Genomic DNA, 16,591 nt, shown 5'->3' on the forward strand with positions numbered 1-16,591 from the left:
ACCTGCCACGTCCTGTTTAAAACTACCAGCAATCCCACGGGAGGAAGATGGGGGTTTCTATTCCAGTAAGGACTGAGTCTTCGCAGGGGCAGTTCTACCCTGCGATTCAGAATGGACTCAATAGCAGTGCACTTGTTTTCGCTTCTTCTGCAGAACTGGCTGGTGGTTTCAAACCGCTGACCTTGCGGATCACAGCTCAAAGCATAGCCACTATTCAGCAGATCTCTGTACGCTACGTGGAACGGGAACTGGAAGGATCTGAGCAGAAAGGCATCTGGACTGGAAGAACTGCCTCTGGCCAGCATGGACTGCAGGTAGAATGGTCCAGGAGGCCAGGATAAACACTCAGGTGAAAGACGAAGTTTGGGCTGGCTCAGGAGTGAGAGGAGAAGGGGAAATGGTATTTCCCAAATCAAACTCCCTGCCATCAAGCTGATGCCAACTCATGGCGACCCTACAGGACAGGGCAGAACTGTCCCTGTGTTTCTGAGATTGGAAGCACAATGTCACCAGGGATGGTGTGTAGGATAGACTGGCTCACCCGGGAGGAGAGGGAGGCAGGTTTCCAGGCCTGTGGGCAGATGACTGAGGACCAGGGAAGATCTGTTCATATTTGGAAGGCAGCAATCTCATTCATTATTTATCTTTTTCTTCGTGATTGCTTAATTCCACTAAGCATGAGGTCTTCCAGGTTCATCCATGGAAGGAGGCATTTTTGAGTCATCATTGTGCTCCAATGTGGTAAATCATTCCCTTGTGTGTAGGCACCTAAGTTTATTCATCCATTTGCCCACCGGTGAGCATGTAGGTTGTTTCTATATTTTTGATAATTGTGAATAGAGCTGCGATGAAAATGGGTGTGCATATGATAAAACAAACACTGCCAGCGAGTCAGTTCTGACACACGGCAACCCTGTTGGCCTGTGTTTCCAAGACTGTGACTCTTTGTGTTTCCAAGACTGTGACTCTTTATAGGAACAGAAAACCTTATCTTTCTCCTTTGGAATGGCTGATAGTTATGAACTGCTGTCTTTCTGGTTAGCAGCCTAATGCATAACCATGATGCCATCAGGGTGTGTGTGTGTATTGTCCCCCCAAAACAAAACACTGATGCTCACTTGTTTTGCGGCAGACGGGGGACTGGTTTTGCCACCACGACAATGCATCTGCTCACGCAGCCATCTCAGTGGGCCAGTCTTTGGCAAAAAAAAAAAACCCAGCATTCCTCTCTGGCCCCACGCACCTTACTCACCTGACCTCACTCAATGCAACTTTTGTTTCCTCGAATGCCGATTTGACAACATGGAAGAGGTGAAGAACAAAGCAAGGGAGGTGCCATCAATCATCCAAACAGATGAGTGTGAAAAATGTTTCCAGGAATGGAATCGCAGGTTTGACAAATGTATTAAGTGTCATGGTGAGTACTTTGAAGGTGATAAGGTTGTTTTGTAAAATAAATTTAAATAGTTTTTTGGGGGGGAAATGTATTTTGGGGTAGCTCCCGGTATTCATACCATAGTAAAACTTCTGAGCGCAGGCCCTGGGCATTGTGTGTGTGTGTGTGTGTGTGTATGTGTGTGTGCGTGTGTGTGTTCAGCTGCTCACAGGTGGCTGCAGGCTCAAGTCCACCCTGAGGTGCCTCAGAAGAAAGGCCTGGCAGAGGACTTCCAAACACACAAGCCAACATGCATGGAAAGCAACAGTAGGGAGGGCAGTTCTGTTCTTACACAGATGGGGTCACTGTGACTTGGGTTTGTTGCCACAGCAGCGGCTTGTGTTCTGAGGTGCTTCTGGGATCCAAGAGGAAGACGATCGATTCATTCCAATCCCGCCCAGCTCACTGGGTCTCAAGGGATCATGTGGAAAATCAGACTCACTCCAACTGCCACTGAACCGATAGTGATTCACAGTGACCCTGTAGGAGAAAGTGGAACTAACCCCATGGGATTCCTAGACCATAACTCTTCACCAGCGTATAAAGTGTCATCTTCCTCCTGCAGGGCAGCTAGTGGGTGGTCTTGAACTGCTGACCTTCCCATTAGCAGCCCAACGTAGAACCACTGCGCCAGCTAGGCTACACTATGCCACTGCCCGAGGCCATGCCAACTCAAAATGACCCCTGTAGGACAGAGTAGAACTGCCCCTGAGTTTCTGAGACTAACTCTTTATGGCTGCAGAAAACCTCATCTTTCTTCCCTATAGAGGCTGGTGATTTCGAACTGCTGACCTTTCAGTCAGGAGCTCAATGTGTAACCACTACTCCACCAGGGCTAGGCACCATTATCTACATGTGGCCCCGCCCCAACCATGCTCTTGACATGTGTAACCCCACCCCACCCCTCCAAGGGAGGAAAAAAAGACTCACTGAAGATTTGATTCTGACCCACAGCAACCCTATAGAACAGGGTAGAACTTCCCCTATGGGTTTCTGAGACTAATGCTCTACAGGAGTAGGAAGCCTCATCTTTCTCTCGTGGAAGAGCGGGTGGTTTCAAAGTACTTCCCTTGTGGTTTATAGGCTGATCAGCATAACCACGCCGCCACCAGGGTTCAGAGGCTCCCTGGCAAAGCATTTCCAGACAGCGGCAGAGCAACTGTGGTCCCTCCAAGCCCCTTCCTCCCACCAGACCCCGAGATCTAGGCCTTCTCCCCATATCCTGGGACCCTTCCCAGTAATGAAGAGAGCACACGTGTCCTTCTTTAATTTTATATGGAGGTGTAAAAAAAAAACCAAAATACAATGCACATCATAGGTGAGTGGGCATCGGGGAAAGACAAGCCTTCTCCTCGAAGTGAGGGCAGGAGCTGATGACACCAAAAGCCCCCACTGGCATTAAAAAAGAAATAATATACAGACGTGTTCTTCTAGATGTCATGTGACATGCAAGCGCGTCCCAAAGGGACAGGAAGCAGCAGCAGGGACATAACTAACACAGGCAGACACAAGTGCACACCAATGCCCTGACTCGGTGCCTTTCTTGAAACTGTGGGGGCAGCCATCCCCTCCACTCCCCACCCCAAATCAGAAAAGCAACATCCCACTGGCAGAGTAGGGCCACCCAATAAATACTGTCCTCATGACCTGAAAAACGTATACGGTCAGGATTCACATTGCCTTTAAGGCCGCCCAGGGCAAGTCGTTTCTCCTCCCAGACACACACAAAAGCACTGTTTTTAATACTGCAGTTGGAGGGCCATGGGAGTGTCCCCCCCCACCCCAAGGGAGAGTCAAATCACCGACTTCAAAGTAACGTGGCTCTTCATCTAGCTCCTGCCCTCAGACCCAACCCTGTAGATCACTGCATCCCTTGAAAAGTATCTCCAGGCAGTGTTGTGTGGCTTTTTGCTTTTTTTGCAAGCCTGATGAAAATTCTGTCAGGGACCACGCTGAGAGCGTCCCTGTAAATGGCTGACCTCCAGAGTATTTTTCTTACCTTCAGGGAAGGGCGATTATCCCTAGATGCATAGCCCCTCTCCTCCCCAAACACACACACACACACACACACACACACACACACACACACACACGCTAAGGCACAGCTAAGGCTAGCGGGCATGCTTTGGCAAGGAGGCCCCTTGGGGGGCCCGGGGTTCAAACAGCTGCAATGAAGGGTTGGTAGGATGTGTGATGACCTCAGCACCTTTGGAGGTGGGGGGAGGGGAAACAAACCTCAGGGCTCCCGAGGAAGAGTGCGAAGAGGAAACAGGAATACAGGAAAGGTGGGGAGAGGAAACAGGAAGTTGGGAGGAGGAAGCAGGAAGCGGAAACCTGGGAAGAAGAAACAGGAAGGCAGAAAATGTAAAGAGGAAATAGGATAAATAACCGTGGGAAGAGGTGGGCAAACAAACCTGAAAAGGCAGAGGAGATGAAAACACGAAGGTGGCGAAGCTGAAGAATGAAACACCACAGGGCACTGAACAATAAATATCGGGGGCCTTGGGCAGTCGCGGCCCAAATCGAGTTGCTGCCTCCCAAGATGCCCAGGTAAAACACAAAACAAAAATCCAAAATGTGGGCAACACAAGAACCCAAGTCGGAAAGGGAAGAGCAAGGAGGAGAAAAGGCGAGTGAGAACCAGAGGGGAAACCGGAAGTGGAGGGATTAGGAGAAAGGGGGGCCGGAAGTGGGAGCCAGGAAGAGGAAGCAGGCCTAATAAGCACGTCAAGGGAACCCGGAAGCTGGAGTGAGGGGAAACGGGAGCGAACCCTGTTGGTCTTTCAGACCTTGACGAAGACCAGGCGGGTGGAGTACGCCAGGTCGGCCAAGTAGGCCAGCAGGTTGATGCCGGTCAAGATGGCAACCGTCAGCTTGCGGTCCCAGGTGCAGACGTAGTAGGCGTGTGCCATGCTACAGCTCACATCCCTGCCCCTCCGGGGCTGGCCGCCATAGCGCTCGTTGAACTGGTAGAGGGGCCAGATGACGAGGGCGGTGGCGTAGAGGATGACGGAGAGGAAGGCCAGGCCCGAGAGGAAGGTGGGGAAGGGGATGGGCAGCGCATTGGTGCAGTCACCTAAGTTCAGCAAGATGGCCACAGCCGCCAAGATGAAGCAGATGGCGTAGACGGCCACGCACCACTCCAGCGCCGGCTGGGACTGGTACAGGTTGGGGCTGCTGATGAAGGCGAAGATGATGCAGGCCACAAAGGTCTCCAGCACCTTCAGCAGCCCCGGCACGGTGGCCATGTAGCCCGTGATCTCACCCGGCCGGGCGCGGGTCCAGGTCACCTCGAGGGCGTAAGCCAGGAAGGCCACGCAGGAGAAGGTGGTGGCTGCGATGGCGTGGTCCCGCACGCGGCCGTGGGCCAGGAACTGGACGAAGGTGGTGGGGTAGATAATGGAAGTGGAGAGGCAGAAGAGGGCTGCGTAGAAGGCGAAGGTGATGGGGAAGTTGCGCCAGGAGAGTGGGAATCGCTGCTGGAAGCCGAACACCTCCACGATGAGGATGATCAGGGTCACGGAGAAGCAGAAGCACCAGGTGAACATGCACCAGTTGCCCATGGACCCCACCCAGGCACCCACGTTGGCCACCAGTGAGAAGGCGATGCAGGTGGACAGCAGCTGCAGCAGACGGAGGAGGCCCAGGGGCTGGGTCAGCGCCCTCGGGGACCCCACGATGGTGGGGGAGCCCGCCGTGGTGGTCGTGGTGATGGTTGTGCGGGTCACCGTCACCGGCATGGCTGGGGAGGGAAAGAGAGCACACACATGCTAAATTAACTTCCACATTCAAGTCTCCATTCTCCAAAAAAAACTAGTCACCACAATCAACTCACAGTGAGGCTACCTGCCGGGGGTAGAACTGCCCCTGTGGGTTTCCAACACGCTAACTCTGTCCGGGAATAGAAAAAAACTCGCTTTTCTCCTTCGGAGTGGCTAGTGGTTTCAAACTGCTGACTTTGAAGTCCAAAACTCAATGCATAACCACTGCACCACCAGGGGAAGCATGGGGCTACTAGCCACAAGGGTCGGCAGATTGAACCCACGGGACATTGCATGGGAGGAAGATGAGGCAATCTCACTCAGTAAAGACTAATAGGCCCTGAAACCATATGGAGCCGTTCTAGCCTAGCCTACTGAGTGAGATGCGGTCAGTTACTCATTATGGTCCTTCTCGTCATAACCCCCCCCACCACCACCCCCCACCCCTCCCCCCCTCCCCCACCCCCCGATGAAGTTTTGGTTTGTAAATGATAACCTCTATGACTGATTACAATCCCATTCTGGAAGGGGGTTCTCGGTTTCAGGGTTAAAGTGGGATCTGTCTTTGTCTCCAATATCCTAAAGGGTGTGGCTTAAACCGTCCTTTGTTCTCCTCGGGTAGGGAGGGCCCGCCGGGAGTTGGTCTTGAGGAAATAAAGATGGAGAGTACTGGCGTGCCTGACCCCTGCCTCATGGCAAGGAGGAAGACAGAGGAGGTCAGATATGTGCGGATAGAGATGTCCTTGGGAGTTTACGAGGCCATAACTCTTTACGGTAGCAGAAAGACTCTTCTTTCACTCTTGGAGTGGCTGGTGGGCTCAAGGCGCTGACGCTGCACCACCGAATCTCAATTGTTAGAAACGTACCTTACAGAGAGTGGAAGATGAGCATTTCCACTCCCAGAAAGAGAGCCTCAGAAACTCACCGGCACAGTTCTAGCATGCCTTCTAGCAACTGCGCTGTGAATCGGCGCCGACTCAATGGCAGCGAGCAGGTTTGGTTTGGGTTTTATATGAAAACAAGGAGCCCTGGTGACCCCCTCCACCCACCCCCACCAAGGGAAGGGCTCTACCGCTGCCCTACAGGCTGGCAATTTGAAAACCACCCACCAACAAAATAAAAATCAACTCCAGAAGGCTAAGTTCACAGCTTGGAAACCTGGGAAGCAGGTCTACTTTGCAACCACACCGAGAAGCCACGAGCCTGAAGGGACTAAGAACTAACCAGCAGCAACAACACAGGCTATACAACTTTATGACTCCCAGCATCCTTCCCCTCTGTAATGGTCAAACTATGGACCCTCCCTCCCCAGTATGTGCTCTGAGTCCTAAGGCCTATGGTTAAGTTATGGTGTAAGGAGCCCTGGTAGTGCAGTGGGTTCAGTGTTGGACTACTAACCACGAGGTTGGCAGTTCGAACCCACCAGCTTCTCCAAGGGAGAAAGACGAGGCTTTCTATTCCTGTCAAGATTTAGTCTTGGAAATCCACAGGGGCCATGCCATGCTGCTCTTTCCTATTAGGCTGCTGTGAGTTGGAATGGACTCGCTGGCAGTGTTTGGTTTTCGGGGCACACGGGTGGTGGGAGGGAGGGCGATCTGACTCACATCTGCCCTATGGGACAGAACACAACTGCCTCTGTGGGTTTCCCAGCGGGAACTCTTTATGGAAATCAGACTGCCTCAACTTTCTCTCTTGGCTCGGCTGGTGGGTTTGAACCACCGGTCTTGAGTTAGCAGCCCAAAGCCTAACCCACTGCACCACCAAGGTGTCCATTGTAAAGACTATAGTCTCAGAAACTCTCTGGGGTAGTCCTTCTCTGTGCCATAAGGGAGACTGTGAGTCAAGATCAAGTGCGTGGCACAGGGCCACTGCTATCTGCTAGCTATAACCTATCTGCTAGTTAATAATAATTATTGGGAGTATACAAGGCTCGCATTGTTCCAATTTAGAGGTCATGTTAACTTAGGGTGTGTCTAATTTGTTTTGAGCAACGGCTGATTAAACAAGGACGCACAGTGGATTGAGAAGGCAGAGACTGGGTCACAGGAAGAGGATGAGAAAGATTCAGTAGAGACTAGGGCCTCCCACCAGTGCCCCCTACAGAGAGCTAGCCTTCCCGGAGAACCAGCATCCCGAATTCAGACTTCCAGCCTCCACAACTCCTGGAAGCAGCGTGCAGAGGGCAAAGGATGCATTGCAAGTCTGCTACACAGGACCTCCTTGGAGGGCTGAGGAGCAAGGATGTTGCTCTGAGAAGAGGTGCATCGGACCCAGGCCATGGTCTTTCCAATTGCCTCCCATGCATGGGAAAGTTGGACACTGACTAAGGAAGACCAAAGAAGGTGTATTGTATTGTGTATTAGAATTGTATTGAATTGTGTATTAGAGTGCCAATTCTGAGTACTATGCCCCGGTTTGCAGATGGCTGTGAATGACAGGGGAAAACCTCAGGTCCATTTGCTCTGCCCCCAAGTGGGTTAATGTGGGAAACAGAGGAACAGAAGAGAATGCATGCAGACAAATTCTTTACTCTCATATTTAAGGAGGCTGAGAAGCCAGGACTTTGGGTGATGGAGGCCTTCACACTTGAGGATTAGAGATAACTCCCAATCACATCCTCATAACTAAGATTAATCCCCACAATATCCCCCCATCCTAGTGCTGCCTGAAAGTGACCTCTTACAAGCACCTGGCTGATAGCTCTTTTGCCAGAAGCCTTATCTACAGGAGCAGACATGTTGCTCTTGCTCTCCCTGCTCAGGGGATGGTCACTCCCCCTTACCTGCCCCCAGACTGGTGTTAGGTTACTCCTCCAATGAGCTCAGGGACCTCTGGGGTTAGGGTACTGCCCACTTTGTTAGGTATGTGGTTACCTATAACTTGGGAGGAGGGGGGGACAGTGAGAAGGGCCCTTGCATGCCCCAGGTGATGTTGGGTATGCATTCTCTCTCTCTCTGCCCGGGCCTGGTTCCTGAAGCCATGGCGGAGGTGAACACTCCACAACTCTTGTCTGTTTCTTAAATTTCTTCCCTTCAATTACACAATTGTCCCTTAGGACCTGTCCAGATGTGAGGCTGGATCTCATATAGATGAAGACTCCTTGAATTCCTTGGGACCATTCACCAAGAACGTACATAATCTGGCCGCCTGCCAGAGTATATTGGAAAGATAATTACCCCCACCCCTCTCCAGCCAGCCCCGGGAGGAGTAGTCTCTCTTAGGGATTTGCCTGGGTCTAGCCTTGATGGAGGCCACTGTACTGGCAAAGGTACTGTGGGTCGATTAGTCATGAGCCATACCCTATCAGTCACACCCCGGATCGGTCCTGGAACAAACTTGTAAGCTCTTCCATGGAACATGATGTTTGTGCTCCAATCACGGCCTGCCCCCGACTCTAGTCCCACCTGTGACTGTGATGTGATAGTGTTCCAGTTCCATGCTTTATGTCCCGTTTCTGAACTGTGGGACACCACAATCACCTATTGCTAATGGGCTCCCTGCTTCAGAAACCGCGTCTGTGTTTTTGTCTTGTCTTTCTCCCTTCTGAAGTCGTTTCATGCTCTCCTTCCATTACATTTGAGACCAGGGTCTCCTTTGAACCCCCAAACATGGCGAAGCCTATCAGAAGCACCCCAGACTGCCGAAGAACCAACACATCTGCCTTGCAGGAAGTTCAGCTAGACTGCTGCTGAGAGGGCCAGCAGTGAAAAAGAGGAAGGCCCTCGACACGACGGATGGATACAGTGGCTGCCAACAAAGGGCTCAGGCACAGGAACCATGGTGACAGTGGAGCAGGACCAGCAGGGTTTTGTTCTGGGGTCCATGAAGGTTCCTGTGAGTCCAACCTGACTCCGGAACGGACTCCAGGGCACTGAATAGGAACAACAAACCCCAAGGTCACTCATTCCTGTTCCTTAAAACTACCTGCTCTCTCAGGGAGCAGACAAGCCAGTCAGGGTGCTGTGTAGCACTGATGAAACACAACTTTCCTCTAGTTATGAAATGCTTCCCTTCCCCCCCTCCACTATCAAGATCCCAATTCTACCTTGCAAGTCTGGCTAGACCAAAGGATGTACACTGGTACAGATAGGAACTGGACACACAGGGAATCCAGAGCGGGTGATCCCTTCAGGACCAGTGGTGAGAGTGGCGATACTGGGAGGGTGGAGGGGCGGTGGGTTGGAAAGGGGGCACCGACTACAAGGATCTACATGTGACCTCCTCCCTGGGGGACGGACAACAGAGAAGTGGGTGAAGGGAGATATCAGACAGGGCAAGATATGACAAAAGAATAATTTATAAATTATCAAGGGTTCATGAGAGAGAGGGGAGCAGGGAGGGAGGGGAAAAATGAGCTGATGCCAGGGGTTTAGGTGGAGAGCAAATGTTTTGAGAATGATAAGGGCAATGAATGCACAAATATGCTTTACATAATTGATAGATGGATTGTAATAAAAGTTGTATGAACCCCTAATAAAACTATTAAAAACAAAACCAAACCAAAAATAACCACCTGCTCATGGCAGTACTGGATAAGGAGGCTGCCTACCTCCCTACCCCATCCCAATTCTCTCCCTCTGGACACCCAGGGCTCTGGCCCCAACACCTCTCCTCCATGTATCCAGCTTCTACAAAGTCCAAGGGTCTAACCTTCACAGACCTCAGGGACCCCTGCTAAGATGCAAGGGGATGGGTGGGCTCCCAGTTCCAGAGCCAACAAGAATTATGCCCCGCTCCTTGTCTCAGCTCCTCCAGACCTAGCTGCCTTCCCGCCTGCTCCATCCCTTGTGCACCACAGTAGAACTGTTCTCCACAGGGAGTTTCCACACCTGGCATTTAGGAAGCAGAAAACCAGGCCTTTGTTCCAAGCTGCCTGGATGGGTGGGTGGGGCCGGGTGGGGGTGCAAGGGGGTTGTGGGCCAGGTGGGGCCACCAACATGAGGCACTGCTAACTCTCAGCTGAGAAAAGCAAACTCCAGTACGTACTATTAAGTCAAATGCAATTCACACGGAGTCTATAGGAGTAGAAAGCCTTCTCTCTCCCCCAGGAGTGGTTGGGAGCTCTGAGCTGTTGACTTTGCTTCAGCAACCCAGTGCCTAACACACTGTACTACCAGGGCTTCTAACTCTCAGGAGATGGATTATTTCAGCCCAGAGGAAGTCCAGTCCCCTGCCCACCCCTCCTACCCACCACGCCCACCACCCCACCTCTCCTCAGCAACCCAGGCAACTGGTTTTCCAACTTCTAGCTGGTTCTCAGTTCCCCAATCCCCTGTGCCCCGCTGCCGAACCTTCCAAGCAACAAGTATACAGTTACCCAGCCTCAGAACGCTGGGTTCCCTCCCCTGGAGTTTCCTCAATTCTGGGAGGTGGAGGGGAGGGAACACTGGGGACAGGGACATCTGGCTGGTGTCCCTCAGACCCTCAGGAACACGGGGTCTCTTGGGGCTGAGGCCAGCGGAACCATTCCCAGGCCCTACACAGACTAACCTCTACTGATAGTCCCACTCCCTTTAGGAACCCCAGGCAGCCTCTCTGGGGCCCCGGGGGAAATAAAGCTTCCTCCTTCTGCAGCTTGCGACACAGGAGGAGACAGCACGGACTTTAACCCCTTCAGGGCACAGCTCCACAGGTCTGGGGTCCTCCATTGGAACCCAGCTCCTCCTCCCTTCCTCCCTCGGACCAGGAAACCTGATCTCTAAACCCTTTCTCCCTCGGATTGACACTCCTGACCCCCAGCCCCTCCACTCTCTGACCAGGAGTCCTGACCCCCAGCCCCTCCACTCTCTGACCAGGAGTCCTGACCCCCAGCCCCTCCTCCTCCCTCAAGACCAGGAGTCCTGACCCCCAGCCCCTCCACTCTCTGACCAGGAGTCCTGACCCCCAGCCCCTCCACTCTCTGACCAGGAGTCCTGACCCCCAGCCCCTCCTCCTCCCTCAAGACCAGGAGTCCTGACCCCCAGCCCCTCCACTCTCTGACCAGGAGTCCTGACCCCCAGCCCCTCTACTCTCTGACCAGGAGTCCTGACCCCCAGCCCCTCCACTCTCTGACCAGGAGTCCTGACCTCCAGCCCCTCCACTCTCTGACCAATAGCCCTGACCCCCAGCCCCTCCTCCCTTAGACCCGGGAATCCCAATCCTCAGGCCCCTCCTTCAGATCAGGAGTGTTTGTCCCTCCCTTAGCGCCAGAGCCCAGACCACTCACCTGCGGTTTCAGTCTAGGACGCAGACCGAGAGAGATCCAGCCGAGAAGGCGGATTGAAATACCTGGAAACAGGTAGCGGAGACGTCAGCGCCCTGAGGAGCCAGGGATCCACCCACCACCTCTCCCTGGGGACCCGGAACCGACCAGGGTAAGAATTTGGCCTTGAGCCCCAAGGCCTCCGGGCGGGGACTCCGGGAGCCCAGCCACGCCCCCACGGGTCTGGCTACTTGCACAAACAGCGTGGGCGGGAGTTTGGGGAAAAGGGCGCGGGGCACCCCTTGGAGTCAGCGGCCCGGCGCGGAGTCTTTACTCTGTGGGGATTGGGACTGGGTGGCGGGTAGCCAGCTGGGCCCAGGGCGGTGGCCGCGGGGGCTGGCAGACCGGCCAACTCGGCGGCTCCGCGCCTTATAAGGGCGTCCCAGCTCGGGCCGGCCATCTGGAATGTGGCGGGGACCCCCGCCCCCGTCCGGCTCCATGTGTTCCTCTTCCGCTGCCGGGATCCCAGACTCTAAAAAGGTCAGGGCTGGGGAACTAAAATCCCGGGTCCCTAAAAGTGTACATCTGGGGTGCCGACAAACGGAAGGGTGAAGGAGGCCCGGGTGGGTGAAGCGGTTTGCTAATCCGCCCAGTGGCACGGTGGGGGGAAGGAAAGCCAGAGGATCCTCCCCAGAGATGATCAATATAGAGGTATCTATCAAGTCGTGATTCAGCTCTCTCATGGTGACAGAAAAGAACTGGCCCCACTGGGCTTTTGAGGGGCTTTTAAAAAATTTTTTTCCTGGTGGCTGTTGTGTTTTTAATAGAGCATTTGCCAGGCCTTTCGTCAGTGGTGCAGCTGGGTGAACAGAAACAACCAACTTCTCAGGTAACAGCCCAATGGAGAACCACTGCACCTGCAACGCCCCTTCATCAAGTAACCCTGGGTGGCATAGTGGTTAGGCTTTGCGCTGCTAACCTGGAGGTCAGCAGTTCGAAACTACCAGCGGCTCCGAGGGAGAAAGATGAGGCTTTCTACTCCAGTCAAGAGGTACTGTCCGGAGCCATGAGGCCGGCCATTACTTGGAATTTATTAGGACCTGCTTGGAGCTGTGAGGCCTGGCCATTACTAGGAATTTTATTAGCCTGAGCTCTGGGCATTCTTTTACCCCAGCCTACCTGACAGAGCACTGCAGCTGTAAAGCTTGAGCAAACAAGGGGTAATGCTCTTTAGATAAGCACCCGTGTCCTGCAAAAGATCATCTTCCCCTATGCTTGATTTGCATGTACATGCCACTCCTCTGCGTACCTAATTGAAGACTTGTAAGCCCTTACTGACTCGTGGGCAGGGCATGCTCCCCTGAACTCCCTGATTGGCCTGTTGCCAAGGTAGCCTAATCTGCATGTGGGGCTGAGGCTCCCCCCCTTGGCTGGCCCTTATAAGCTGTGACTCTTTGTTCATTAAAACAGGACTTGATCAGGATATTGTCTTGTCCTCATTCTCCGTGCCTCTTGTACCCCCCCCAATTCCCACTCTCTCCTCTAGGACCCACGGTGAATGTCCCGCACGAACGGGACAAGGTACAGACTTGGAAATCCACAGAGGCAGTTCTACCTTGCCCGACAGGGTCCCTGTGGACTTGATGGCAGGGACCTGCAGAGGGACCCGCAGCAGAAGGACCCTAGTGGACTGCCACATTATCTTTCTCCCCTGCAAGTCACTTGTGGGTTCAGACTAAGCCACAAAGCAAACTCACTGCTGCGGTCGAATAGATTCTGATTCAAACCAGATGATCAAATCTGCCATCAAGTCGGCCCAGGCTCAGAGCCAATAGGACAGGGTAGAAGTGTCCCTGTGGGCCCCTTTGGGACAGAAAGCCATCATTTTTCTCCATCAGTACGGCTGGTGGGTGCGAACCGCTGGCCTGTTGGTTAGCAGCCCAAACACATAACCCACTCCGCCACCAGAGTCTAACCCACTGCGCTCTGACTCAGAGTTGGCTCTAGATAGGGCTTCCTTCCTAGGAATCTTTCCAGGACCAGACAGCCTTTATCTTCCTCTGGGTGAGAGTTCTTGCTAGTTGGCGGTTACCCCTAAGCCACAGCGCCACCAGGACTCGAGGTGGTGTACTGAAGATGGTTAGAATGCCAAGCCCTACAGGACGCAGCGGTGTCCTAGAGCAGGGGGATCCAGTGGGCAGTCCCTAACGCCCCCACGGGCCCGGAGTCCCTGACTGCGTGGTGAGCTGGGGACCCGGACTCCAGCCCTGGGGTGAGTCGCCACGACCACACCTCACAGCCCGCAACCGGGGAAGTGCGCCTAGTTGCCCAGGTCTCAAGAAGGTGGGCTGTTTCTCTCTCGCCCCTGGAGAGGTGGAGGAAGGCGGGGGTGGGGTGGGCAGTATATGGCTGCTTCATTGTGGGTGAAAGGTGAATTAGCTAGTGAAACCCGGGGTCCACCTCCGCCCCTCCGAGTCACCAACCGTAGCTTGCCGCCTGAAGTCAGCGTTCTGGAACGCTCAGGCGGAAAGGACGAGTAACCTGGCTCGGGTCCTAGCTGCCCGACCACACCCAGCGCCTTCTTACTCCCCACTCCCACCCCCGCCCCCGCCGAGGCCACACCCCGACCACGCGGGAGACTCCGAAGCCCGCCTTGGCACGGTGACGACACCCGACACCCACGCGCGGATCTGCGCGCCCCCCACCCCCACCCCAATCTCGCCCAGGGATGCTTGCTGGGCTCCAGGACACCTCGCTGGGAGGCGCAGCCCTCAGCCTTTCGGGGAGTCGAGCGCTCGCTTGCTGCCAGGGATGGGGAGGGCGCCAGGGATTCTGAACCCCAGCCATGCTCACAGACACCCAGGGCATCCCACCCAGGCTCCCCGCCACCCAAGAGGCAGGCGTTCACTATTCCAATTCCCTGGCAGCTGCGATGGAGGAGTCCAAGCCCCCAGGTCCGCCTCCCCGCACCCAGGGGTCCCGGTCCCAGTTCAGCTCCAATGCTGAACCGGGGAGTACTGACTCCCTGCCCCTCCTCACTCAGACCAGGAATCCTGACACCCCCAAACTTACTCTGTCAACCTCAAGTCCTGATCCCCAGCCCCAATTCAATCAGACTCAGGAATCCTGGCCCCCAGCCCTCCTCCCTCAGACCAGGAATCCTGACCCCCAGCCCCTCCCTCAGACCAGGAGTCCTGACCCCCAGCCCCTCCCTCAGACCAGGAGTCCTGACCCCCAGCCCTCCTCCCTCAGACCAGGAGTCCTAACCCCCAGCCCCTCCCTCAGACCAGGAGTCCTGACCCCCAGCCCTCCTCCCTCAGACCAGGAGTCCTAACCCCCAGCCCTCCTCCCTCAGACCAGGAGTCCTAACCCCCAGCCCCTCCCTCAGACCAGGAGTCCTCACCGCTGAATCTTCCCCACTCCCATCCGGGAGTCCGAGACCCCGCCCCCATTGTTTCAGGGTAGATCTAGGTCCCCAGCCCTCTCCTCTCTTAGGACCTAGGAGTCCGGGTGCAGTCGGAGTCTTCCCAGGAATCCAGGCGTTCTGACTCTCAGCCCTGCGCTCCCAGACACTCACGACCGTTACTCCGCCCTCAGGGGTCCCCGCAGCCTCACCTCGTGGGCAGCGGCGGCTGCAGCCGGGAGAGCAGGCGGCGGCGACAGCTGCGGACCAGAAGGGTCTGCAGACTGGGTGGGGTTGACAGCCTAGGGAGTGCACAGGCGGGGCGAAGACCAGAGCCGAAGTCAGGGTGGAGGGGCCCCGGTGCTGGGGACTTCCCCCGATCTGGGCTACCCCAGCCCCACCTTCTACGGGGCGGGGTCTGACCTGGCCCCACCCACCCACCCGCCTGCTTATAACAGTACCCGCCAGAAGGGTGGAGGGCTGAGGTCACGGTTGTCCGGGTGACCAAACAGGAAGACACAACAGCTGGTTCAGTGAAGGCTCCGTTGGGGGGCTGGCCTCCCCCTACAGCCTTCCAGAAATCTCCAGCGGAAGGCCGTTGCTGTAGCAACCCGCCTGTATGGGGTTTGTTTAGTCCTAAGTGCCCCCCGCCCCACAATCCCTTCTCCCCGCCCCCTTCATCTTTGCCAGCCCGCGCCTGCCCTCCGCTGGGCCAGGGGTGCCTATACCTTGAACACCTGGGTTGCAGCGAGCTGGGGTGAGGGTGGGGGACCCAGAATCCTCTGTGTCATGGGGTTTGTGGGTCCCTGAAAGAGGCGGATGAGGGTGCTCCTCTCCGGGTTGCAAGGGGTTAATCAGAGTGGGAAGCAGACTTCCTGGACCCCGAGTGGGCTAGGGTGGGGGAATGAATTGGGGGAAGTGGGCACGAACGCCTGCGTCCCACGTGGCACCTGGGCTGGGGCCCCAGATGTCTGCCTGCAAAGCCAGGGACGCCGGAAGCCCGAATCCTGGGCTCGGAGCTGCCCGAGCTATTTTTGACCTTGCATTCCTGGATCCAGGGAGGGGCTAGGGGCTACATTCCAGTCCTGAAATCAGGGCGAGGGCTTGGGGGCTCTGGCAAGAGAGGAGGAGGACCCCCATGGGGTGGGATGCCAGCGCCCCAGAGCAGGGAGGAGCCCCCCCTGAGTTGCGGGTGGCTCCTCTCTTTAGGGGCGCCTCTGCAGCGCAGGGATGGGCGCGAGGAGGGAGAGCCAGCCTAAGGCCGTGTGCTGGCCCCGAGCGGGGCGGAGAGCCGGGACGCCCGGTTTCCTCCCTCTGAGGGACTCACCCCGTTCCGCAGTCGTCCCTCCCGGGCGCGGCCTCGGTGGCGCTGGCACGGGGCGGGGCCTGGTGGCGGCGCTGCGGAGGTCTGGCGACGGCGGGCTAACGGGGCGCTGTCCCCACCGTGGCCTCTGGGCGCCTCCGTGACCCGCCAGCGAGGAGTCTTGGAGGCTGAACCCCAAGGTGAAAACCGCCCTAGTAGCCCAAGGAGTGGTGGGGGGCCGTTACCCGGGCGACGCGTGCTGCGGAGATGGGAGGGGCTGTGTGCTGGGCCGAAGGGAGGGGGGTGGGAGGGAGAGAACGCGCGAGGTAGGTCCTGTGGCTTCACGTTTTTATGTCCCTGCAGGAAGGGACATCGTGCTTGGAAAGGTCGAGGGGCGGCGACCAGGAAGAGGACCTTCAACAAGATGGATTGGCCCAGCTGCTGCAAGAATGGGCTCCAACATAACACATAACATAATATTATGAGGTTGACTCAGGACCCGACCGTG

General features: G+C 55.5%; 1 protein-coding gene across 4 annotated transcripts; it reads right to left on the bottom strand.

The window, feature by feature from the left end:
* Window positions 1-3,339: 3,339 nt before the first annotated feature.
* Window positions 3,340-16,295, bottom strand: MYADM (myeloid associated differentiation marker). 4 transcript variants are annotated; one of them, XM_075537475.1, is made up of 4 exons: window positions 16,108-16,294; window positions 14,993-15,082; window positions 11,402-11,463; window positions 3,340-5,177 (listed from the first exon to the last, which is right to left on the bottom strand). In XM_075537475.1, exon 4 carries the CDS (start codon window positions 5,173-5,175, stop codon window positions 4,219-4,221), a length of 957 nt encoding a protein of 318 aa, XP_075393590.1. In that variant the 5' UTR covers window positions 5,176-5,177; window positions 11,402-11,463; window positions 14,993-15,082; window positions 16,108-16,294; the 3' UTR covers window positions 3,340-4,218. The 4 variants fall into 4 exon arrangements, with proteins under 4 accessions (XP_075393590.1, XP_075393592.1, XP_075393589.1 ...); XM_075537477.1 differs by lacking the exon at window positions 14,993-15,082 and having other exon boundaries at window positions 16,108-16,295; XM_075537474.1 differs by lacking the exon at window positions 16,108-16,294 and having other exon boundaries at window positions 14,993-15,151.
* Window positions 16,296-16,591: the final 296 nt, after the last annotated feature.

This window comes from Tenrec ecaudatus, chromosome 18, assembly GCF_050624435.1.
Source record: "Tenrec ecaudatus isolate mTenEca1 chromosome 18, mTenEca1.hap1, whole genome shotgun sequence".
NCBI lineage: Eukaryota > Metazoa > Chordata > Mammalia > Afrosoricida > Tenrecidae > Tenrec > Tenrec ecaudatus.

Excerpts from the sequence above, each read along its gene's own strand:
- MYADM (XM_075537477.1), bottom strand. The coding sequence starts at position 5,175 with ATGCCGGTGACGGTGACCCGCACAACCATCACCACGACCACCACGGCG.